Raw genomic sequence first — 24951 nt, 5'->3', positions numbered from 1 at the left:
GGGATTAGCCTTACGATCTTTCTGGAGCAAAGCCCTAATAATTGCAATTCTCCAGTGTTACCTCACCTCCCCTGAGTCCAGGGAACACTGGGACACTGTGGCCAGTATTGCCTCCCCTTTCTGCCCTCACTTGTTCATATCCATCCTGTCCCAGTGCCCCGTGAACTTTAAATTCCAACTGTCTATCTGAGATTTCTTCCTTATTCATCTTGAATCCTTCTAATCAGAGTTTCTTCCTCCGTAACTAAAGCTTGGGCGGTATCTTCCTGTTTGGAAAGATAGATGCAATGTATGTATTTGACCCAGCCATGCCCCCTGCCTCCGTGTGTAAATCTCCTTTATGGCCTCTATTGGCCCTGTGCCGCCTCTTAGCTCTCCCTTCCTAATTATATGCCTGTAGGAGACTTTAGGACACCCCTTTTATTTGGCTGCTAGTCTTTCTCATTTCTCTTTGCTTTTCTGATTTTATTTTTTCAATTTAACTTCTAAACCTTCATTATTCCTCTTGATTGTTGACTTCACTTTCTGCCCTTTTCCTGCCAAACACGCTTTCTCTTTCCAATCTTAATTTCTACCTCCTTTGTCATTCCAGGGAACTCTGGATTTTTTTGCTCTACCTTTTTCCAATTGAGGGATTATATCAAATTACCTGATTATATCAAACTATCTGCTGCTTGAGGGTAGCGTACGGTTCTATTATTGTTTTTTTTTCCCATCATTTCTTCTCAATCCTGCGTTCCTCTCCCATTGAGGTTAGCTGCATGCCAATTGATTCTTTTTTACTCTGACTGTTGCCCCTTCTCCACTGTTGTCCTGAACCTTATGATTGCTGTCTACTAAATGCTCCCCCTGTGGCACTTAGTCTACTTGGCCTACCTTATTTCCAAGGACCAGGTCCAACAATGCATCCTTTTTTCTCATTGGACTGGACATGCAGTGCTGTAGGAAACACTCCCTAATATAATCCAGGAGCACTTGCCCCTTACACTACGAGTATCCCAGCCTATATTTTGGTAATCAAACCCCCATTCTAACTGTTACTATTTGCAGTTTGTAAAACACCCCATTGGAGGCAGTCATATTAAAAATCACACACTTTTCTTGAGGTTAAGAGCAGCAGGTATATGGGAATAGCACCATCTGCAAGTTCCCCTCCAAGATAACATGCCACCCTAATGTGGAAATATAACACTGTGCCAATATCCTGAACTCCCTCCCTAACAGAGTCTTGGCTGCCCCTGTGCTGTAAGGATTGCAATAGGCAGTTCATTGAGGGCAGTTAGGGTTGGGCAATGAAATGCCGACCCAGCCAGTGTCACCACATCCCCTGAACAAACACAATGACCGTCCTTTCTGCTGGAACTATATAATTATCCTCTGCCTTGATTTAATGTACCTCTGGTTGACATCAGCTCGTTGGATTGATCAATAGCATTTACAGTGACAGCTCACACTTATTGATCATACATCTACCCTGTTACTCATTCTTGTAATTATGTTAATAATCACATCATTTCAGGTTAGTAATTTAAGCTTCCGTTTCCATGGCTGCAGGAGCCACTCCACCTCCGGACTGATTTAAAAGTGATCTGCAAAGTCACCATCGCTGCTCTTATTTACTCAAGCAGTTTGAGGACGGTGGTGTGGGTGGGGGCTGGTGGGAGGGGTGTCTGAGCTGTCAAGATGGGTGACACTAAGCTGAACAAGGACAAGGCAGTGGCTGTGAAGTTTGGTACACAGCTGGTCCTCCTCGGTGCTAATCTCAGGTTTACACCGGTAACCGTGGCGACTGATACCTCTCGTGGCCGGGAATGGGCTCTCAGCCTGTTGACTTTCATCCTGGCACTGCAGAACTCACCACGTGGCACGCATTAGGGAACCAAGGGCCAATGTTGTGTCCCTCAGCCCAGCCAGGTTGTTACTTTGGCACAACTGGTTTTAAAAGTGTTCGAATTGTTCCTGCACGAAGAATGACCATTTTGTCAAACCGGCCATTTCTCCGTGGAGATTTTTGGTCACTTTGTGACTGGCCCTTTGTGTTGAGTGTAATTGAGGTGAGGAAACTATCTCCTGGTTCTTGCTATTTGAAGGGCTCTGACCTTGGCGTTGCCTGCACTACTGGGAGGTTTGGATTCAGCAGAAAGAATAAACTAGCACTTATTTACCACCTTTTACAGCCTCAAAGACTACTACGGTCAACAAATGATGATTGAAATGCATACCATTCTTAATTAACGGGCAAATGAGGGAACCAGTTTTGAGATAACCATCTGTGAAAGAGTCTGGGAGGTCAGGAAAATTCTCCTCTTCCCAGAATAGTGCCCTGGATCTTTAATAGTGCGACTTGATGAGGGAGATAGGGGAAAGACTGTACTCCTTAAGTGCTGTACTGAGGTTTCTTCTCTCTGCTATCGAGTGTAATCAAAGCAAGGCAGACAACCTGGGGAGAACTGGAAAGGATCACAAAAATATCCTCAATTTTATCATTTTGGTTGTTTTCAATTTTTTTTATTTTGAAAATTAGGTATTCTTTTAGACTAGTCAAATGAGGATGATGTGAAAGCCTTAAAAGGTCGGTAGGAAAGATTGATGATGATGATGGTGCCAGGAAATGAGGAACTCCAGCTACGTGGATAGATCAGAGAAGGGGAGCTGTTTTTCTTGGAGAAGTGAAAGTTGAGAGACCTTTATCAGGTGGCTTGATGCCACTCCAGGCTTGGATTTGTTCCAGACTGATTGAAGAGAATGCAAGTCCAGAACTGTCTTCGAAATTAGATTCAAAGTAGCATGATTTATTATGCATTAAAACTAAATACTGCTCTACAAGGTAATCATAGATATGACCAGGCACTGACTTGTACTGGGTAATGACTAATGCTCCTTTTAGGCTGTACGCACAGCTACTCCAAGATGCCCCACACATAGATTGGTGACAGCACACTGGTTCTGGCATCGACCCCTCTGTCTGGACATTGCCGCCACACAGGCCTTGGAAGGTCACTCTGCTGGAAAGAAAATTTGAGGAATTGCTGGTGATAATGAATCTATCTATCTTCATGTGTTCAAGTCTATGAGCTTGCTGCTTCTTCCAGAGTATGAGTTCTAACATGCAGTGTTGTGGTATTCTTCAGGTGTTCTAACTCCTCCTACTCTGTGGTATTTATACTTGGTGAGGTGCAGCACCGCAACATCACTGAAAGGCTGCTTCAGGGTGATGCCGAGGCACCATGAAAGATTAGAACAGATTCTTTGTTTCAATAAAGTAATTATTTTAAACACCAATATAGGTTAAAGCTGTTCTTTGCATAAGACAACATGTTCATTCTGGGAATTGATCTTGTGAACTTCCTCTGAACTGCTTCCAATACGAAGTATAGCCCTCCTTCAGTGAGGAGACAAAAGCTAAACACAGCCCTTTCGCTGTGGTCACATCAATGACCTGCACTGTTGTAACAAAACTTCTATTTTAATTATTTGCGGTACTTGCTTCTTATTAGTATATGTTTCATCTACAAGGACACCCAGACCCTCCTTCACTGCAGTCTCACATTTCTGACTCTCCATTTCTGTAATCCTCTGCTTTTCTATTATTCATGCCAAAGTGGACAAGTACATATTTCCCCACGCTCTATGCCTCTTTTGTCTGCTCACTTAACAACAGCACTCTGAGACTTTGGGTACCTCCCTGGCAGCCCCTCCCCTGCGGTAACTAGCACCCCCACCCACCAACTCCCTGCCATGCCCAGCCTCTCCCCTACTGTACCCAGCCCTTCCCCCACCATCAATTTCCCTGTCATACCCAGCCCCCCTCCCACTGTACCCAGCCGCTCCCCTACCAACTCCACCGATGTGCAACCCCTCACTCATTGTGCCATTCTCCTCGCCCAGCAACTTCCCCACTATACCCACCCACCAAGCACAGCCACTCCCCTCTTGCCTTCAGTCATTTTTAGTCTGGATCCCATGTTGATCTTAGCCCTTTGCTGGGTGCATTACCAGCCACAGGCACGATTCCCTTGGCACTGATGATGGGGCATGCAGACGTGCTGGCCATGGATTAGCCAATTATCATTGGGGCCCTAAATTCTAGGAAGGCCCACCAATGGCTAGTTAGATGCCTGAAGGGTACATTTATCTTAAATATTCATCTTGTATGCCAGCACAACTCAAAATTAGAGCAAGTCATTTTAGGTATGCCGGTTTTGAGTAATGTCTACAATTGCTTGATTAGTATATCTATATTTAGCAGTGTAATTAATTTAATTAATCAAATGATGAAAAAATATCCAGGTCTGCACAATTTCCCATTCTGAAACTGCGGTATGTTATGAATCCAGTCATGTTAAAGTGCAGTGTGCTTTGACCTGTTCCCCTTGTGCTCGACAGTGCACTATTGGAGCAAACATCTTCAAAAAGCTGTAGTCTGCACTTGATTCCATCACGGTAACTTGATGTACAGGATTTGGAAGTGATATTTATATTGTCCCTTTCTCACTTAACGGAGTCTTTTTCTTTAACAAAAAAGGAGAGCCTAACTCTCAGCTGAATGTCAGTAAAAGTTAATTGATTCTGAAAATGAAATATTGATCAGATGCCTCTTGTGTAGTGCGCCAAGCAGAGAATAAGGCGGGCTGTCAGGAGTAATGATGAATGGAGTGGAATAAATGGCTCCTTCAATTTACCTTTGTCCACTTCTTTCAGAGACAGCAGTCTCCGAGACTAAATCAAGCCAACTTTTCCCAGTTGGTGTGTTAACTGCGGAAGGACTCTTGGGACCTGTAGGTCTAAAATAATTTGGATAATCAATTTTGTGTAATCCCAGTTGACAGCAATCAACAAACTAAGGAGCTCATTAGCTCTCTGTGCAAGTGCCAAAGTGAGATAATGAATTATAAGGACAGAAGCACTGAAGTCATCACCACGTCTACCATTAAGATGAAAGCTAACATCATCATCTACTGGAAGGGAAGGAGAACTAGCCCAAAACAGTTATGCACTGGAGTGGAGTTAGCATCCATAAAGTTGGATTGGATGGCACCAGTCTGTTTCCACCCAGTCTTTACCACAATGATGGGCACGTGGCAACACCATTACCTCCAGGTTTCCCCCCAACTCACACATTAGTTACTGCAATGCTATCCTCCATAAAGGGCATTGAGTGAACCAGAGGTTTTTATGATGATTGACAGTAGTTACATAGTTGCCATTAGACTATGTTTTTATTGAATTCAAGTTCCCCCATCCACCGTGAAACAATGGGAACCATGTTCTGGATTGTGAGCCCAGTTGCATTGCCGTAACGAAACTTCCCTTTTTTTGTAATCTCTGTTGAACTTCATGTGCCAAATGTTTATGTATTCCGCCAACATTCAAAGCATAAATCAGATGCATGTTTATCTCTAGCAGGATCACATCTGTCAGAGATAAATGTTTGTGACATGCGTTATCTGTGAAAATGGAGGGAATGGAAAACTCTGGAGGTTTGGATCGGAGAACACCTCTTGAAATCCAAATATTACTCTGGCATTTTCCTATTGTTGATTATATGGGTTTAAACTAATTTCTTTTGTTGATTAAAATGATATATCCTGATTTACTCCACAGTAATTACTGAAGCTCACTTGTTTAGTTTTACAATGGTGATATAATGGGTACTAATAATTCATTTCAGAAATCTATTTGCTGTGTTACTTTAAAATGAGTTTTAGTCGATAGCCAATTAATCAAGTGTGAATAAATAATGCTCACTAGAAATAGTCTGATGGATCACTGAGAAAAGCGTAATTCTGCATATTAAACTCTTCAAAAACTCCGTGCTCCTCTCAGAAGTCTTTGCTCCTCCTGTTTTTTGTGTAAGGGTGGTTTTCTTGAATACTTTGGTAGTCATCTCTCCCCTCCTACTTTTTATCTGCTCCCCTCTGCCCCTGGACACTGCCTTGCCCAATAGTCCAGTTGTGAACAATGGCGAGGCAAGAGCCTAGTGGTATTATCACTGGGCCATTAACCTAGAGCCCCAGGTAATGTTCTCGGGACCTGGATTTGAATCCCACCAATGGCAAATAGTGGAATTTGAATTCCATAAACATCTGAAATTAAGAGTCTAATAATGATCATGAATCTCTTGTCAGTTGTTGGGAAAATCCATTTGGCTCACTGATCTTCCCTTTAGGGAAGGAAACTGCCATCCTTACCTGGTCTGGCCTACGTGACCCCAGACCCATAGCAATGTGGTTGACTCTTAACTGTCCTCTGGGCAATTAAAAATGGGCATAAAATACAGACAAGCCTAGCCAACAATGCCCTCATCCTGTGAATGAATTTTTTTAAAAAAGTTGATGTGTATTTAAGTAATGGGAGCACATCCCTTTTTGAACCTATTCTGTCCTGACCCATCCCATCAGCTAGATAGCCACAGCTATGTTAATGACTATTGTACGTAATATGTTTTTTCTGACCTGTTTTGTGAATTATTCTGAATTTGCATCCATGCCTTGCTTCCTGATGTCACCTCTTTGATTGCAGGTTTAGAATGGGAATCACTGCAGAAAAATACATAGATCATGTTGAATAACATGTGAAGGGCTGACAGGAATTGACAGAAACAGGTACTTGGCACTCCCCAGTGCTGAGAGAACATGAGGTAGCCCTGACACAGCCATTGATAACAACCTTGTGGAGCTGAATGAACACAGCAGCCCAGGCAGCATCAGATGAGCAGGAAAGCTGATGTTTTGGGTCGGGACCCTTCCTCCAAAGTGGCGAGGGGGAACGGAGCTCAGAAATAAATAGAGGAGGGGTGGGGCTGGGGAATGTAGTTGAGATAACCCTATCCCTTCCCCTTCCCCATTTTTTGAAGAACTCCTAACCTGAAATGTCAACTTTCCTGCTCCTCTGCTGCCTGGCCTGCTGTGTTCCTACAGCTCCACACTGTGTTATCTCTGACTCCAGTACCGGCAGTTCTTACTATCTCCATAGAGACCTTTTCCTTCCAGGATGAAGCGTCAACAATCTTCCTTCTCCAGGTCGACTCCATTGGAATATGTGGCTGGAGGAAACCATCTCAGCTTTATCATTCACAATCTTTGTGATCCACTGATGCCTGAATCTGCATCCCTGTTGAAGTACAGTGCTTCCCCAGACCACATGTAGATTCTCTCATACCCCGTCCAGTCAGATGACAAACTGCAGCAGCCATATTCCTGTCCTACAAGCCTGCTGGAAAATATTTGACTGAAACTGTCTGAGAGATTGGAGACTCTGGCATTGGATTTTATTTCTGTTCCTTCGTTTGTGGGGCGTGGGGGTCACTGGCTGAGCCAGCATTTCTTGCCTATCCCTAGTTGCCCTGGAGGAGGTGGTAGTGCGCTGCCTTCTTCAGCCTCTGCAGTCCATGTGCTGTGGGTGACCCACATCACCCTGAGGGAAGAAATTCCATGATTTTGATTCAGCAAAATGAAGGAACGGTGAAATATTTCCAAGTCAGGATTTTGAGTAGCTTGGAGGGGAACTTGAAGGTGGTGGTGTTCCCATATGTCTGCTACCCCTGTCCTTCTAGACAGAAGTGGTTGTGGGTTTGGAAGGTGCTCTCTGCAGATGTTTGGTGAATTTCTGCAGAGCATCTTGTAGATAGTACACATTGCTGCTACTGAACACCTGGGGTGGAAGGAATGGATGATTGTGGATGTGGTGCCAAGCAAGAGGGTTGCTTTGTCCTGGAGGGTGTCAAGCTTCTTGTGTTGTTGGGGCTGCAGTCATCCAGGCGAGTGGGGTGTATTCCATCACGCTCCTGACTTGTGCCTTGTAGATGGTGGACAGGCTTTGGGGAGTCAGAATGTGAGTTACTCGCTACAATATTCCTAGCTTCTGGGCTGCTCTTGTAGCCACTGTTTATGTGGTGGGTCCAGATGAATTTCTAGTCAATAATATGCAGCATGGACACAGGCCATTCAGTCTAGCAGGATCATGCTGCTGTTTATGCTTTTATGATTCAGTCCTGACATTGGTGGGAAAGACAGTTAGTGTTACCTATCTCTAACTGAAACTCTTCATGTGAGCAACTTTCCACTCTCCCTCATTCCACTCCACCAACCCATAAATTTATCACCACACTTTCCAGCTTCCCCTTAACCGCATTCATATATTTTCTCGACTTGCTGTAGGTGATGGTATGTTTAACATTCTAAACAGTCTTCAAAGAATTTTTCTGTTTGTTTTTGGCATGTGATTATGGGCCTGTTTTTCTTCCTCTCCCAATTAAGCATTTGCTGTAATTTTCTTCAGAATTGTTGCACTTGATTGATTAAGGCTTAACCACAAGGAAACAACACATGACTTATCAACCATCTTTGTAATTATCTGGATTTTCTTGATGGTTGTAACCCTTCTGTTGTAGTGTCATCTTTGTAAGTCATTTTTGTACTTTTTCATCTGATTTATGATTTGACAGAATTCGAGTTGTCTAACGATTTCAGAATTGGCAGTGTGATGGTGTCAGCACCACCATGCTCAGTAGCAGGGCAACACTTGTTTCTTTGAGTACATAAAGTCAAAGTTCTGGCAACTTAATGCACCTGCTGGCTTTGTTATTGGTTAAACTGAGGCAAATGAATTGGTTGTGCAAAAATTAAACCTTTGAACAATTACTGCATAGCAATAATTAACATAGTAATGGAAGGGGACTATGTCGCACGTGCAGGGGCTATGGATTAATTAAATAAAGGACATGATCGACTTTTTTTAAAATGATGCTGCATGTGGGCAGTGAGGTGTTGTGGATGAAACAAACGTACTGAGTGGAAATGGCACCAGGCATTCTTCCAATAAAAGCGAAATACTGCAGATGCTGGAAATCTAAAGCAGACGCAGAGAATGCTGGAGAAAATTAGCAGGCCTGGCAGTGTCTGTGGGGAGAGAGAAGAGGAGTTAATGTTCCGCTTCTGGTATCACTCCTCTTCAGAGCTGAAGAAGGCCTCTTCAGAAGAGTCGCACCAGTCTCAGCATTAAATCATTTTTTTTTCCTTCACAGATGCTGCCAGACCTGCTGAATTTCTCCAGCATGCTCTGTGGTTTGTTTCAGGCACCGCTACAGGCTAGTTACTCCTGAGTTCATATCATCCTTGCACTGACACTGAAGTCTCTCTTTATCCTGTTCCTGTCACAATCTTTCTTTTTCTTAGTGTCTTTCTCTCTTTCCATTGTATCTCTCTGTGTCATTCCCACTCTCTCTCCCTCTCTTCCTCTTTCCCCTCTCTTTTAATAATTTCCCATTTTCAATTTTAATTATTTTTGTTTCAATCTCTACATTGAGTCCTTGGAGAAGCGAATGTGGAAATTTCAATCTCCGTAGTTCTGTCTGCAGAAGAATGCCCACTGATTCTGGTTGATAGTTTTCAGTGTGATTCACTCCATCCCAACACGGCTGCAATTTGAAACTGCAGCCTGTTCCATGCCTTACCTCCGAAATTTCTTCAGAAACCTCAAGTTTCACTCTTTGACCAATAGCTCAGAAGGAGTCCTCACTCAGCACTGACGGCTGGAGTGTGAAATGTTCCTGTTTTTCAGTAGCTCAGCGACTAAAACTGTGGGCGAGGCCAAAGTTCGTGGCAGAATTGATACAGCACGGAAGAGGCCGCTTGGCCCATTCTGTCTCCGATTTGCCTGGTGCCTTGGAACCCGGCATATTGTTCCAAATCAAACAACTGCCTCCCTCTCTTTTGAATGAGCCAGGCTCTGTTGTCAGTGCACTTCAAATGGTTTTAACTTACTTCGGGGCAGTGGCACGTCCCACTATGATGATGTCACGGGGACTTGGTGGAGGGAAGCAGGAGCTTATAGCAGACTGACTGGGGCCTCATGCTTATCGCAATCTTTGTGGTAAAGTAGCTCCTACTCATGCAACCATGTAATAGTTGCAGTAATGCAATACGGTGTTAGTGAACAAGATCCTTCTAGTTCGGTCAGGAAGATGGATAACCTAATCCCGTCAGACTCGAAGGGCCACACACTACAATCTCAGATAGTGCCCACTAGACCTTTACCACTTGCAGTGTGGAATTTTATTTTTCCTCGTATAATTTTGGCTCCTTCTCCAGTTATTCTAAATCTAATCTGCCTTGTTATCGATTCTTTCCCGAGTGGGAGCACTTCCTCCCTATCTAATCTGTACAAATGCCAAAATTCCACACTTGGAGTTCGTTTCAGCTTCCAATCTGAGTTGCACAACTGAAATTTGCAGTGAACAAAACTGCACAAATAAAAAAGCACGATCACACCCAGCGTCTGCTCGATTCTCAGACCACTGCAGCCCGTCCCTCAAATGGAACCAAGGCATTTCAGTCCAGTACAATTATCAGCAGAGAAAAACCTACAATGTCAAAAATTCAAATAATTCCATCAAATTTGTATCAGTGACATAGACACTAAGCCTGTCACTTGGGGCAAAGCGCCAGAGCAGAACAATATTGGTGTAGTGATAGTTCAACCATATTTGTTTGCCTCCAAGCAAATTGTTATTGAAGTTAATGGTATTGAATATAGCAGCATGAAGCTTCAGGGCCCCATAGCTTGGGTTCTTTTCGCAGTTGTCTCTTCAGTTTCAGATAAATTACATTGTGTGGTTCAGCTAGCAGTGAGACAAGCAAACTCAATTTAAGTGCAGCAAACTGGTTTGGCAGTTAGTTTCTCAAATGTTTCAAACTGTGCTTTTACAGGCTATATGTATTAGCGACGCAGCGGATGTGTGTTAGAAATCTTCAGCTTGGGATCAACTTCAGTTCTTAATAATCCTGTGCAAATCTAAAAGTTTCAGGATTTCTGACTGTTAGTGATGTTGATGAGGTTCCACTGCTACATTCATCTGTCTCCGATATGAGCCAGTCAAGAACTGGGCTACCTACGTAAATACTATGGCTACAAAAGCAGGTCAGAAGCAAGGAATCCTGTGGTGAGCAACATGCTTCCTGACTTTCCAAAACCTGTTCACCATCCACAAGGCACAAGTCAGGAGTGTGATGGAATACTCCCCACTTGCCTGAATGGGTGCAGCCCCAACAACACTAAAGAAGCTTAACACCATCCAGTACAAAGAAGCCTGCTTGTTTGGCACTCCATCCACAACCTTCCACATTAACACTCTCCATCAATGATGCAGATTGGCAGTGTGCCTCATCTACAAGATGCACTACAGGAATTCACCAAGTCTCCTTACACAGCACCTTCCAGACCCATCAAAAAGGACAAGAGCAGCAGATACATGCGAACGCTAGTTCTCCTCCAAGCCTCCCGACTTGGAAATATATTGCCATTCCTTCAGTGTCACTGTCAAAATCCTGGAACTCCCTTCCATAAGACCATAGGACATAGGAGTGGAAGTAAGGCCATTCGGCCCAGCAAGTCCACACCTCCATTTAAATCATGGCTGGCAGGCATTTCAACTCCACTTCCCTGCACTCTCCCTGTAGCCCTTCCTAACAGCATTATAAGTGTCCCTGCACCAAATGGACCTCAGTGGTTCAAGAAGGTAGCTCATCACCATTTTAAGGTCAGTAATGGTGCTACAGGGCTATGGAAGTTACCACCTGATGATCAGTAGGAGGTTTCTTTTGCCATGTTTATCCCAAGAAGTACCTTCATGGGGTCCAGAGTCAATGTTTGAGGACTCCAAGGGCAACTGCCTTATGACTGTATACCACTGAGCCGCCAACTCTGCTGGGCCTGTCCTGCCAATGGGACAGGACATAGCCAGGAGCAGTGATGGTGGTGTCTGGGAAATTGTCTATGAGGTATGATTCTATGAGCATTACTGTTAGGCAGTTGTTTGACTGCTGTAGGAGCCAGCTCACCATGTTTTGACACTAGACCCGACGCATTAGTCAGACGGACTTTTGCAGGGTTGGTGGGGCTGTTTAGCTGTTTTTTTTTCCTGTGCTTAGGTAGATGTCAGGCCGTATTCCTGGACATTTTGAGATTGCGAGAAGTTCAGATAAATTTACCTTTTCAAAGTCTTTTCCTTTTAGTATCAATATCATTTAGCAGCAGTTTCTAAGCTGGAATTACCTGAACGATTTTGGGTATTTTGACAGGTGGACAAAAAAATCTTTACATAGGCCTCTTGCCACTAGTGTGTATACAGTGTTGTTCTTTGTAGGTGAATTGGATGGATTTTTTTTAAAGGGGGCCTGATATGGGGTTGAAACCTTTACTCCAAGAGACTTAGTAGAGGTTTCGGAAAACCAGAGTGTAGTATCACTCCAAAGTCGACAAAGTTGTTTGAAAAGATTCATAATAGGAACTCCATGAGTTGGCTGTGGATGGATACCAACACAGAAGCAACTCGAAGTGATGAAGGTTTCCATCAGAACTGATGGCTCTCTGACAGCAATAACCACAATTAGTGGTGGTAATCCAGTAATATTGGGATGGGCCATATTTGGTGACATTGTAAATAGTAATTCATTCCAATTGCATTCTTTAACTGGGCCCATGTGACTGGCCTTGCCTTGGTAGACAGAGTTTTGATCTGTCAGGGAATTGAGGGATCTGTGGAATGAGTGGTAAAAGTGAAGTTTTGACCATAGATTAGCTGTGATGTTACTGAAGGGTCGGATGGACTCCAGCCCTTGAGTGGTCTCTTCCTCCTATTTCTTCTGGAAGATTAGCCGCAGGTTTCCTATGTTACACCAGTTGAGAGCATGAGGTTCTTTTCCTGTCCTAACCTGAGAATACTCCCTAGCCCCAAAGTTATCAGTTTCAAAAATTAATGTGAAATCCAGTTTGCAAATGGAAGTAAGTTCCCACACCGTGGAAGCCAAAATCTCGACGATCAACCTTCATATCCCAGCAAGCAGTAAATCAGGTTGAATGGTTCCATATGCACTTGACAGGGCATTTCTTTAGCCTTGGTTATTTTATGCTGAGGAATGAGATTCTTGCTCATGTACCAGAAAATACTGCATTTATTCTCTGGATATTGGTACAAGGTGCTCTTTACGACAGTATAGAGAGAGAGAATAGAAAGTCTACAATTGCCAGAATGAATGAGCTAAATTCATGATTGCTGATTGGTTACAGAGTGCAGGGAGTTGCTGTTAGCCATGAAGTATAAATCCCCCACTAAAGCAAACCCTGCTGCCTTTACAACAACAAATTCTTGAAGGTAATACATAATTTCTTTACTTTTCTGAAGTGTTGCCCAAAATGGCCACAACCAGAGCATTATAAGCAACATGGTGCCAGCACCTAGCATTCAGTGAATACTCCTGAAGCCAGGGTTGTACTCGAAGGGCCTGGTGGAAATGCTGAGTTGTAGTGTAGTTTCTGAGTTTGGGCATCTGGGCAGCATATTGGCTGCCGTGGTGGCACAGTGGTTAGCACTGGTCTCTCTGTGTCAGGGACCCAGGTTTGATTCCAGCCTCTGGCAACTGTCTGTGTGGCGTTTGCATGTTCTCCTCATGTCTGTGTGGGTTTCATTCCGCTGTCCAAAGATGCGCAGGCTAGGTGGGATTGACCTTGGGAAATGCAGGATTACAGGAATAGGTTAGGGGCTGCGTATGTGTGGGATGCTCTTTGGAGGGTTGGAGCTGAATCAATGAGCTGAACTGCCTCTTACCGCACTGTAGGGTTCCATATTTCTATGAAAAGTGAGTTTCGCCTATAGAGCATTCCTGAATGTTGACATGATGTTGAGGCACTGAGTGAGGACAATTGCATGGGATGCTCTTTGGAGGGTCAGTGTGGACCAATGGGCTGAATGGCCTGCTCCCACACTGTAGGGACTCTATGATGATGCTAGGGATACAAGCATCCACAGTGGGGCAGGTCTGAGAGTTAGGCAGGGGCAGCAGTGTGGAATATGGGATAATTAATAAATGATTTTATATTAATTTTCATTGTGAATCAGAAATAATTTGCAAAGTGCTTGCGGGAGGGCCTTACTGATGGGCTGAATGGCCTTTTCTTGTTCCATACCACCTAGTGCACCTCACAGGTATCTGGAGGATGATGGGACAAAGCAGGTTGCAGAGGGATGAGGGTTGAAGGACGAATATATGATGCATCAAATATATATGCATCAAAATGTTTAATTCATGTCAATGAGGATCTCTGAATAACATTGTTCTCTGGGAAGGGGGAGGACCATGCAATTTTTAACTTGAATCCAATGTCCCTCTCCCGCAGATGTTCATCATTGATACTGTGGTTGGAGATAACTGCAACTTGCGCGAGTTCAGCATCACTGGATCCACCTACGCTCCAGAGGGACAAGTGTGAGTACTCTTAAAAGATCTAGTGGCAAATGCACTAGCTCCTGTAAACGCCCCGTGTTGTTATCTACAGAAGGGCATTGGATTATGGAGGCTGCAAAACAAATGACTGTGTCATTGTGAATTAGGTTTTCGCAGATATTTGAGTTTGAGGCATTGGATATGGGCTGTGGGAGGGGAAAGTGGATGGGATATGACCTGTGAGCAAGGGTCAGTGGAGGTTTGAGTTTGGTTGGTTGATTGATTGATTGATTGGTTGATTGATTGATTAGCTTATACCTTTAGACTGTGGCTGGAGGGCAGTTTAATGAAGGATTTATTTGATGTTAAGGCCTTTATGCCCTCCCTAACCTGCTGCATACAACAGTCTGGTGATGTGCTGCAATGTGGAGCAGGGTCCCTATATCCCAGAGAAAAAGGTCAGGGTGACTCCTTCCTTCCGCCCTGCTCTGATGACTTGCTCCACACGCATTGAAAGGAGCTACCTGGAAGGGTGGCCTCGCTGGGATTGCAACAGTCCCCAGTACTAAGTAGACGAGAGCCAGAGTGCATGGTAAATGATGTGGAGGCAGTGGGATAAGCACCTTCAAGACCCATCGGGAAGGTGTGACCCAGGGTAGGCACCTTGGGGTAGAGTGGCTCAGAGTGGAGAGGGGTAATGACCCAGAAAGTATTGCCTCCAATGGGCCTGGGAACCTTTTTAAGGATCTCCCCCGCTGTCTCTTGCCGCAGAGTGACAGCGGTTTTAGCTGGGTACCTGCTGTAGTCCTCTCCTTCCACTGGTTCAATCCCAACTGGCCCATGGGCTTCCAAACCCCTTCCATGCAGCCGGTAGAAATGTGGCAGGGGCAGGTTTGAGCAGGTAGTGGGCTTGGTGCCAGCAAAAGTTTATTCCTGCCCACAAAATTGGCACTGGGACCTGGGGAAATTCAGTCCATGGTGATGCTGATCTGGGACAGATAGTAGACTCAGTAGAATTGTGCTCATTAATTTGCTTCAGGATGAAGAGGGACCTGTTCATGGTGTGTGTCAGGAATTCGAGCGCTGGCATTGGGACTTGCCATGAAAAAATAATGAAGGGCTGTATGGGAATGTTAAAGTGAGAAAGAAAATCCGCCAAATTTATTAAAAATATGACCCATGCCTGATTTCAGCACTATCACTCTGGCAGCTCCGATGACTGCGATGTTCAAAAGAAAATGTATTTTAGTACAATTTGTGTTCTCCTGCTTGTCCTTCAACTTCATTAACTCAAACAGAGGTAATTTACAGACGCTTGCTTTCTTTTTCCCAAACCATAAGGTGTTTGCTCACTGTGGAGCTGATTTGTAAACAAATTCCACTCTGCAATGATGTGATGGGCTTATCCATTTGGTGTATGCTGCTTTGCTGAATTCTGAGTACCTGGCAGCAGAGACAAGGGTCCTCTCGGAGCAGACTCTTCTACAGTCTCACTTAGAAATGTTGTGTAGTCTTTGTTTGACTGAACAGAGAAACCTGGGAAGATAAAAAGTTACAATCATCTGTATGCAATGCTGCACGTACTCTCTGAATCCTCAGGAGGTGTTCAGATGCCTTCTGACAGGCATCTTTAGTACAGCTGTCATCAACAATGCTCCTTTGAAGCTTTGCCCATTGTCTGATTTATGGAACCTCTGTGGGGAAAATAAATTAGATGAGCTTAACTCCTTTTCTACCACTTCTTTCAAATGCTTAATTCTTCTTTCATCCTTTCAGTCTTGGTGTGGTCTTGCTTTTGTTCATTCCTGGCTTGTTTCCTTTCTCATTCTTATTTGTGCTTTTTTCTTGTTCACCGTATTTCTTCCTCTCTTATCCCCAGTTTTACACTCATTCTACGTCCCCCCTTCTCTTCTGGAGCTCTTTCTTTCCCTCTTCTGTCCTCTCCTTTTCTACTTCTCCTCTCCCATCACTTTCCTTCTCTCTGTCTCCACCTTCTTTCTCTTATTCTAATTGTTTGATCTTTTCTTTCCCTATAACCAGATTTTAAAAAAAACACTATCAGAGATAATGGGAACTGCAGATGCTGGAGATTCCAAGATAATAAAATGTGAGGCTGGATGAACACAGCAGGCCAAGCAGCATCTCAGGAGCACAAAAGCTGACGTTTCGGGTCTAGACCCTTCATCAGAGAGCTCTCTGATGAAGGGTCTAGGCCCGAAACGTCAGCTTTTGTGCTCCTGAGATGCTGCTTGGCCTGCTGTGTTCATCCAGCCTCACATTTTATTATTTTTAAAAAAACACACCTGATTAACTTTCCAACACACACCTTCTTGGTGTTGATGTTATGACATCTCATGACTCACCAGCACTCCTTCTGTCACTATTTATTTAAGATTCTTGTATCATCTGACAGTACAGGTAAAGAAAAATAAGCAGAGTACCACAGATACTGGAAATCTTGTGTAACAAAGAAAATTGTTGACAGTGCTCAGCAGACAAGGCAGCATCTCTGGAGAGAACAGTGGAGTTAACATTTGATGTATGGACGTAAGAACATAAGAACTAGGAGCAGAAGTAGACCATCTGGCCCCTTGAGCCTGCCCCGCCACTTAATAAGATCATGGCTGATCTTTTTGAGACTCAGCTCCACTTACCCACCCACTCACCATAACCCTTAATTCCTTTACTTTTCAAAAATTTATCTAGCCTTGCCTTAAAAACATTCAGTGAGGTAAGTTCAACCGCTTCATTGGGCAGGGAATTCCACAGATTCACAACCCTTTGGGTGAAGAAGTTCTTCCTGACTTCAGTCCTACATCTGCTTCCCTTTATTTTGAGGCAATGCCCACTACTCCTAGTTTCACCTGCTCACGGAAACAACCTCCCTGCCTCCACCTTATCTATTCCCTTCATAATCTTATATGTTTCTATAAGATCTCCCCTCATTCTTCTGAATTCCAATGAGTATAAGCCCAGCCTACTCAGTCCCTCCTCATAATCTAACCCTCTCAACTCTGGAATCAACCGAGTGAATCTCCTCTGCACCCTATCCAGTGCTAGTACATCCCTTCTCAAGTAAGGAGACCAAAACTGCACACAGTACTCCAGGTGTGGCCTCACCAGGACCCTATACAGCTGCAGCATAGCCTCCCTGTTTTTAAACTCCATCTCTCTAGCAACGGCAGACAAAATTCCATTTGTCTTTTTAATTACCTGCTGCACCTGCAATCCTACTTTTAGTGATTCATGCACAAGGACACCCAAGTCCCTCTGCATAGCACTGTGCTGCAATTTTTTACCGTTTAAAACATAGTCCGTTTTCCTGTTATTCCCACCAAAATGGGTGACCTCACACTTATCAACAATCGACTCCATCTGCCAGACCTTTGCCCACTCACTTAGACTATCTGCATCCCTCTGCAGACTTTCATTGTCGTCCGCGCACTTTGCTCTACCACTCACCCTAGTGCCATCTACAAATTTTGAAACACCACACTGGGTCCCCAACTCCAAATCATCTATGTAAATTGTAAACAATTGCGGTCCCAACACTGATCCCCGAGGCACACCACCAGCCACTGACCGCCAACCAGAAAAACACCCATTTACTCCTACTCTTTGCTTTCTGCTGGTCAACCAATCCTCTATCTATGCTAATATATTACCTGTAATACCATGGAACTTTATCTTATGTAGCAGCCTTTGTTGTGGTACCTTGTCAAATGCCTTCTGGAAATCCAGAAACACCACATCCACAGGTTCCCCATTGTCCACTGTACAAGTAATGTCCTCAAAGAATTCCACCCAATTAGTTAAACATGACCTACCCTTCATGAACCCATGCTGGATGTTTCCAATGGGACAATTTATATCCAGATGTCTTGCTATTTCTTCCTTAATGATAGATTCAAGCATTTTTCCCACGACCGACGTTAATCTAAGTGACCCATAGTTACCTGCTTTTTGTCTACTTCCTTTTTTAAACAGTGGTGTCACATTGGGTGTTTTACAATCTGTGAGAACCAGTCCACAGTCCTGTGAATTTTGGTAAATAATTACTAGTGCATTTACTATTTTCCCCCATCACCTGTTTTAGTACCCTGGGATGCATTTCATCAGGGCCAGGAGACTTGTCCACCTTTAGCCCCGTTAGCTTGCCCAGCACTGCCTCCTTAGTGATAATGGTAGTTTGTAGGTCCTCACCTGCTATAACCTTCTCGCCATTAGTTTTCAGCATGTTATTTGTGTCTTCCACTGTGAAGATCACCATGAAATAACTGTTTAACTGGACCTTCCAGTACTGAGAAAAATCCAGACTCCTTTGAAATACTACCTTTTCTATCTTTTTAATGTTCATTGACCTGGTAAGTGCTACCAACGTTTTTCGATCACTGCTTGAACACACGTGTTGTCATAACACACATGTTACGGCCCCCAGTTAGGTTATTGTATGGGCAGTGCCTTATCAGAAACTCTCTACAGCACCAGTGTTAATATATGAGCACTTGTTTTAAGTCTCACTATCTAATAAAGAGCCTGTATTAGATCTGCTGTCTTAATATTGACTCTGTAATATTTCCTTCAGTGCAGGAAAACCATCAGAAGCACTAGGGCTCAGTAAGTGGATAGTGTTTGATGCTTAGTTGAGCCTTATCATGTTACGGTCGGTCTGTATTAACCACGTAAGGAAGAACAGGTCTGCCCTCTCCAGCAAATTGTAAGCAATGTATTTTTAAAAATTGCATTGCCATACCCATCCCTGTGGAGGTATTACAAATTTATACAGTCATGCATTGAGAGATGACATTTCATTGTTTTAAAAAAAAGTGTTCCAATTTTCAAACAGTGATTTGTAGGAAATTTTGGTTCAAAATACACAGTAATCACATGAAGCCCCGGAGGGATTAGCTTCCTCCCTACAATTCATGCCAGCCCAACTGAAATTAGTACTGTGCATGCAGTCTTGCAATAAAGTGCTAACATTACAAATACAAACTGGGCAGGACTGGTGTAGCAATAGACCAGATAATTTACAGGAAGGCCCAGAGAAGATTCACTCTTCTTGCAGAAATGTATCCTTCACAAGGAGGAGTGTCACATGGCGATTTCTACCTGGCATTAGAAAAAGACTTAGATGCCTGTCCTTGAAGGCCTGTATCATTGATTTGTAGTTGATTGTGGCAGGTTATGACAGTGGTAGCCATCATTACAACATGAGTGTTTGAGTTCACAAGGTTGTGTGTAAATCTCAGCAGAGATTGATGTAAGTTTGCATTCTCAATGCTTCCAGGTGACGAGCAGGACTGTGCCTACAATCTAGCCTGCTCAGATTGCCTGCTCCACTGATTTTGATGGCTCCATCTCCAAGAGATTTCGGACGCTCCTTAGTCACTGCAGCAACTTTATTAATAATGAAGACACCGTGACTTTTTAGTTCCTCAGCCATCACATCACCTTTGGCTGTTTATCAGCTTGAAGGATAGCTAACTGGATTTGCATGCTCGCTCCATGCTGTGATGTTCCTTCACTTACAATTGAGTCAACTGTGTGAGCTATCTTTAGCAGGATGAAAGAAAGTTACCTGGATATTGATGTGGAATTACAGGCAGAGCACCCAGAGACAGCAGAAAATGGCTTCTCTCAGATTGCAAATTATCGAGGTATTGAACAAAAGATGGCCAACCACGACTGCAAGATGGAAACGATGTGAGCATTGCCACGAACACTGTTCAAAGTTCTGTTAATCCTTTTGATCCTTCTTTTGAAACAGATCAGTTGCGTCACATCACATCAGACCAAGTTGCACGAACATGTCTTGTAGTCAAAGACCATGAAAAGGGAGAGGAAGCATTCATGACTGTTGTTTTGTTAGAAGTGACTGTAAGAACAAGCTGTCAAGGAGCTGAGACTTCCAAGGATACAAGAAAATGTATAATCATAAAGTAAATGTCAGAGAGAGTGTAAAAGCAGACTAACCAGACTGAGATATTTTAGGGCAGTGGCTATAGTGGATCAATGAGATGCTGGTCCATAGGTTGGCAATGTTACTCCTGTCTGCAACCACGATGGATCCTTTGTCAACACAATAAAGCAAAGCTCTTGCAGTGTGCTTTTTTTTATTTGAGTGGAATGTATATCAACCCCCTTCCATTTGATGTGATCTCCAGTGGCAGGACATGGCAATAACATGCACAAGAATTCTTTATGGAATTGCAGTTAATATTTGAACAAAAGCGATCCACTTTGTCCTGGATATGTACAAGATCAAGAGTGGTTTAAGAAGATGGACACCAGTTTGACAAATGCATATTCCAAAATTTTCTCTCTTGACCAGAAAATCCCAGAGCAGTGAACAAGACTTCAGCCTTCCAGTGACGCAACATTTGACTCCAGTTCCACTACGAAAGATGGTGCCAGCCTGCAAAGTGATCATTGATGATGTAACACTATTTATTGAACAGGAAGGGAGGGTCATGCAGTCCTTCAGAATGACAGTAAGGCAGACCTGGAAGTGGTACCAGTCCCAGCACTGTTCCCAAATGAAGGAACAGCTTAAATAGGGCCACAGCTTCTCAGTGAGATTACAGCATGAATCATGTTGTCACAAACAGCCCTGATATTGCTGTCTTTGTGATGCATTGGATTCAGCAAGGGCAGAGGTCTACTTTCACAGAGGAAGTGGAATTAAAACACATACATTGGTGTGCGTTGTATCATTGGTCATTTTGAGTGAGGTGCTGGTCCCTATGGGTTTCATTGCTTTTCAGGATGTAGTTGTCTAGGTGCTGTGTGTGGGATATAGGAGGTGAAATGCAAAGAGCATGGTGCAACATTTGAGAAGTTGGAGCCACCGCTTGCTTTTACACTTGGCGTGAAGAGCCAGAGGTAAGTGAGTGAATTGTATCAGCAGCTTAGACATGGACCAGATGTCAAATATTCATGAATGGATGTTTTGTAGGGGAGGGCTGGCCACTGAACAATGTTTCATTGTCAAATCAAGTTGCCATATTCTGGTGCTCTCTACTAAGCGAGAGATAACTGGCATTTGATTTAACCTGAGAGCCACCACACCTTGGGCGAGTGGAGAGGTTGAGAAGGAAAGTCCTTCATGGTAACCTCAGTCAGTGATGAGGATTGAACCCCCGCACTGTTGGAATCACAATGCTTCACAAAACAACTGTCCAGCCGACTGAGCTAAACTGATCTCCCAAGTTTCATTGTATGCACTGATGCAGCCTGCTAATGACCAGCTCACAATCCACAAACGATGGCTCCAGAACATACCAGAAATTCCGTCTCCAAAGGACTATGGGATATCTAGTAGAAAATGATGTACTTGTCTTAGACCGAAATGACATTTTATTCAAGACCAGCAAGTGTAATTGGAGCTTGCAGATTGTGTAAAAAGATAGTGTGCACAAGAATGGTGTAATTATTCTTGCACCAGCAGTGCACTATCAGACTTCCAGGGCTCCAATGATGATGACTCATAGTTATGCAAATGCTCACCCAAATAACTTAATGAATTGTAAATAAGTAGTACAAGGAAAGATACCATCCTGTAACCTTGGTCACCAATCACTACCCCTGTCCCCTTTATGACTTGAGGACTATTTGTAGCTAAATGTGTGAAGTTGGGGATGTTTGGTCATTAATGTGTGTCTCTGAAATTTATGTAATCTTGCACTGAATAAATGGTTGCTTTGGTGATTTCTTCCCTAGCAACAGATATGGAAAGTAATTTAGATTTAACGTATACATGCACCAAAAGTTGTTTCTTCTACCTGTGTGCCCCTCTGTCTGTGTGTGTATCTCTCTCTCTCTCTCTCTCTCTCTCTCTCTCTCTCTCTCTCTCTCTCTCTCTCTCTCTCTCTCTCTCTCTCTCTCTCCTCCCCCCCCCCCCACTCCCCTTACACACACACACACACACACGCACACACGCACACACGGACACATACTCTTTATCACGTGAGACATTTTGCAATGGTGCGGATCTGAACAAAAACATTTTTGTTCTTTGCAGATTAATGGGAGACAAGCCCATCCAACCCAGTCAATACAGTGGGCTTGTGGAACTTGCTACTATCTGTGCACTGTGTAATGACTCCTCGTTGGACTACAATGAGGTGAGTGCAGCTTTATTTGTTTTAATGACAACCTTTTGCTTCAGTCTTTTTTTAGAAAAGACTCCTGCTAAGGGCTTCATCTGTGTTGTTCTCAGAAGCATTAAACTACCATAAAACCAATCAGTGCTCAAATTGTACTGTACCTTTTTAAAAGTCCCAGCTTTCATGGTGTTTCAACCCATTCTTTGGTGGGTACAACGAAGTGCGCGCGTCAGTGCAATTGAGTCTTGGAGCGGGGCGTTGGTTGTGGTGTATCGGTGTGTGTCATTGAAGGGGTGTGAAGGTGTGCGCATGGGTGCAGGGTAGGGAATTATAGGGCTCTAAGAAAGAGTTTTAAAAAAAAGTATGTGTTTAATTGTCAGGTTGTGTATGTGACTGTGTGGGAGAGAATGGGATATAAGTTTCACTGATGGGGTGTGTGTGTCGTTGTATGAATCAAAAATTATTGCTTAATCTTTTTAGAGTATAATGTCAAATGGCATCCATCACTCCAAATGGACCATTACATAAATCTTAGTTCCTTAGAAGTCTATTATAGATGTGACAAGTATTCTTCACACCCTGCAGTGAATCGTGTGTTGAGAATTTGAAGATCTGTTGGCAGGCTATTAACCCACTAGCTGCCTTTTGCTGAATGTCATTTAACACAGAGCTTCTTGACTTCTGCTTTTTTTTCTTCTCTGCCTTTCCCTAGTTTTCATCAGCATTGTGCCCAGGCTGTCCTGCCTACCCACCTGCTCTGGCACACGTGGAAGTGTGCAGCTCAAACATCAGTCTCTTGACTTTCTTACTCCCTGACTAACCCCTGTGTCCCGTTTTCACATGGCAGTGCTCCTCCTCTACATGTCTCTTAGATTTACTTAATATTAGTTGGCTCCCCTTTTGCTCATCAGTATTATTAATTGTATTGACTGACCTTCATTAAGCAATCCTGATAGTTTTCAGTTAATTTTGAGTGTATTCAGTTGAGTTTGCAGTGTGTCTCATTTAGACTCATCAGTAGCAACATATATTCAGATGCTGGAATTACTTCCTGTAATCTAAAGGAATATACTCAAGCCTGCTTTTGTATTTGAACTGCTCACGAGTGTGGGGAGCCTGGATCACCCCACGGGTCTGTCCATGGTAACACCTTGGCAAGAGTTGACTCACGAACCAACTGGTCTCTCTTTGAGCAGTATTCACAAATCTATTGTAACATAAAAGTCTCCTGTGGGTAGTTCAAAATATTATTGTTGTGCTGGTCACACTTCAGTTCTTTTCTCCCATTAGGAAGTTTTCAGACATTGGTGAGGCCACTTTTATAATAATATGTATAATTCTGGTCACCCTGCTGTAGGAAGGATGTTTTTGAACTAGAAAAAGTGCAGAAAACATTTTCAAGGATAAGACCAGGGCTGGTGGGCGTACACTACAAGGAGAAACTGGATAGGCTGGGACCTTTTCCCCCTGGAATGTTGGAGGCTGAGGCGTGACCTTGTAGAGGTTTATAAAATCATGAGGGGCATAAATAAGGTGAATAGACAAGGTCTTTTCCCCAGGATAGCAGAGTCCAAAAATAGAGGGCATGGTTAAGGTGAAAGGGGGAAGATTTAAAAGGGACCTGAGGGTTAATGTTTTCACACACAGATGGTGTGTAGATGGAGCGAGCTGCCAGAAGAAGTGGTAATGCAGGTACAATTACAACATTTAAAAGACATTTGGACAGGTTCGTGGATAGGAGCGGGCAGGGAATGGAAGGCAGATGGTTATAGGGAACTCTATAGTCAGTGGGGTCAGGCAGGTGTCACTGTGGCAGTAAACATGACTCCAGGATATTGAGGCCTCTTCCTGGTGTCAGGATCAAGATTGTCATGGAGTAGCTGCAAGAAATCCTTCTGGGGGAGGCATCATCTTCCAGAGGTTGTGGTTCACATTGGGACCACCAACATAGGAAGAGCGATGAGGTCCTGGAGGTAGACTTCAGGGAGTTGGAATAGAAATTAAAAAGTGGGACCTTGAACAAAAATCTCAAGACCATTTCCAGAGCCATGTGCCAGGAAAATAAGTGTGGGTCCAAAGCAGGCAGAGTCAGAAGGCTTTATAAAGGGGAATAGATTTCCTCGGTGGACCATCCTACTCGTTGCTGAGTGATCGGCAACGACATCAATAATGGGAACTTGCTAGACTCTATTATAAAGATGAGACAAGTCACTGAACGCTAACCTGCAGTAAGCTCTTCGGAAGGCTAATGGAGTGTTAGTCCTGCAAAAAGATTTGAGTTGAGCCCAGATCGGCGGAACATTTCTCTGAAGAAGAAGGGGACAGCTAAGTTGGTATCTTGTTTCAATTGTTGAGGAGCTTGGTTAGACTGCATCTGTAGTGCTGTGTATAGTTTTAGTCTCCTTATCACAACAAGTGAAATATTGCTGCAAACGGAGTGCAGCAAAGGTCCCACCAGCCGTGTTCCCAGGATGGCAGGACTGCCCTGTGAAGAGAGATTGAACAAACTGGGCCTGTATTCACTTGAGTTTTGAAGAAAGACTGAATCTTACAAAATACTGAAAGGAATGGGTAGAGTCGATGCAGGAGATGTTTCCCCTAGCTGGGGAGCCTAGAGCCAG

General features: G+C 43.6%; 1 protein-coding gene across 2 annotated transcripts in view; it reads left to right on the top strand.

Moving 5' to 3' along the window:
- Positions 1–24951, top strand: part of atp2a3 (ATPase sarcoplasmic/endoplasmic reticulum Ca2+ transporting 3) — a 189942-nt gene that overhangs the window by 115938 nt on the left and 49053 nt on the right. For both annotated transcript variants that reach the window (XM_048557266.2, XM_048557265.2), the window contains exons 9-10: positions 14176–14264; positions 22246–22348. In XM_048557266.2, the coding sequence (XP_048413223.1) occupies positions 14176–14264; positions 22246–22348 (192 nt within the window). The remainder of the gene's footprint in view (positions 1–14175; positions 14265–22245; positions 22349–24951) is intronic.

This window comes from Stegostoma tigrinum, chromosome 27 (assembly GCF_030684315.1).
Source record: "Stegostoma tigrinum isolate sSteTig4 chromosome 27, sSteTig4.hap1, whole genome shotgun sequence".
Taxonomy (NCBI): Eukaryota; Metazoa; Chordata; class Chondrichthyes; order Orectolobiformes; family Stegostomatidae; genus Stegostoma; species Stegostoma tigrinum.
Note: the sequence above shows the minus strand (reverse complement) of the source record. Positions and strands in the feature narration are given on the sequence as shown.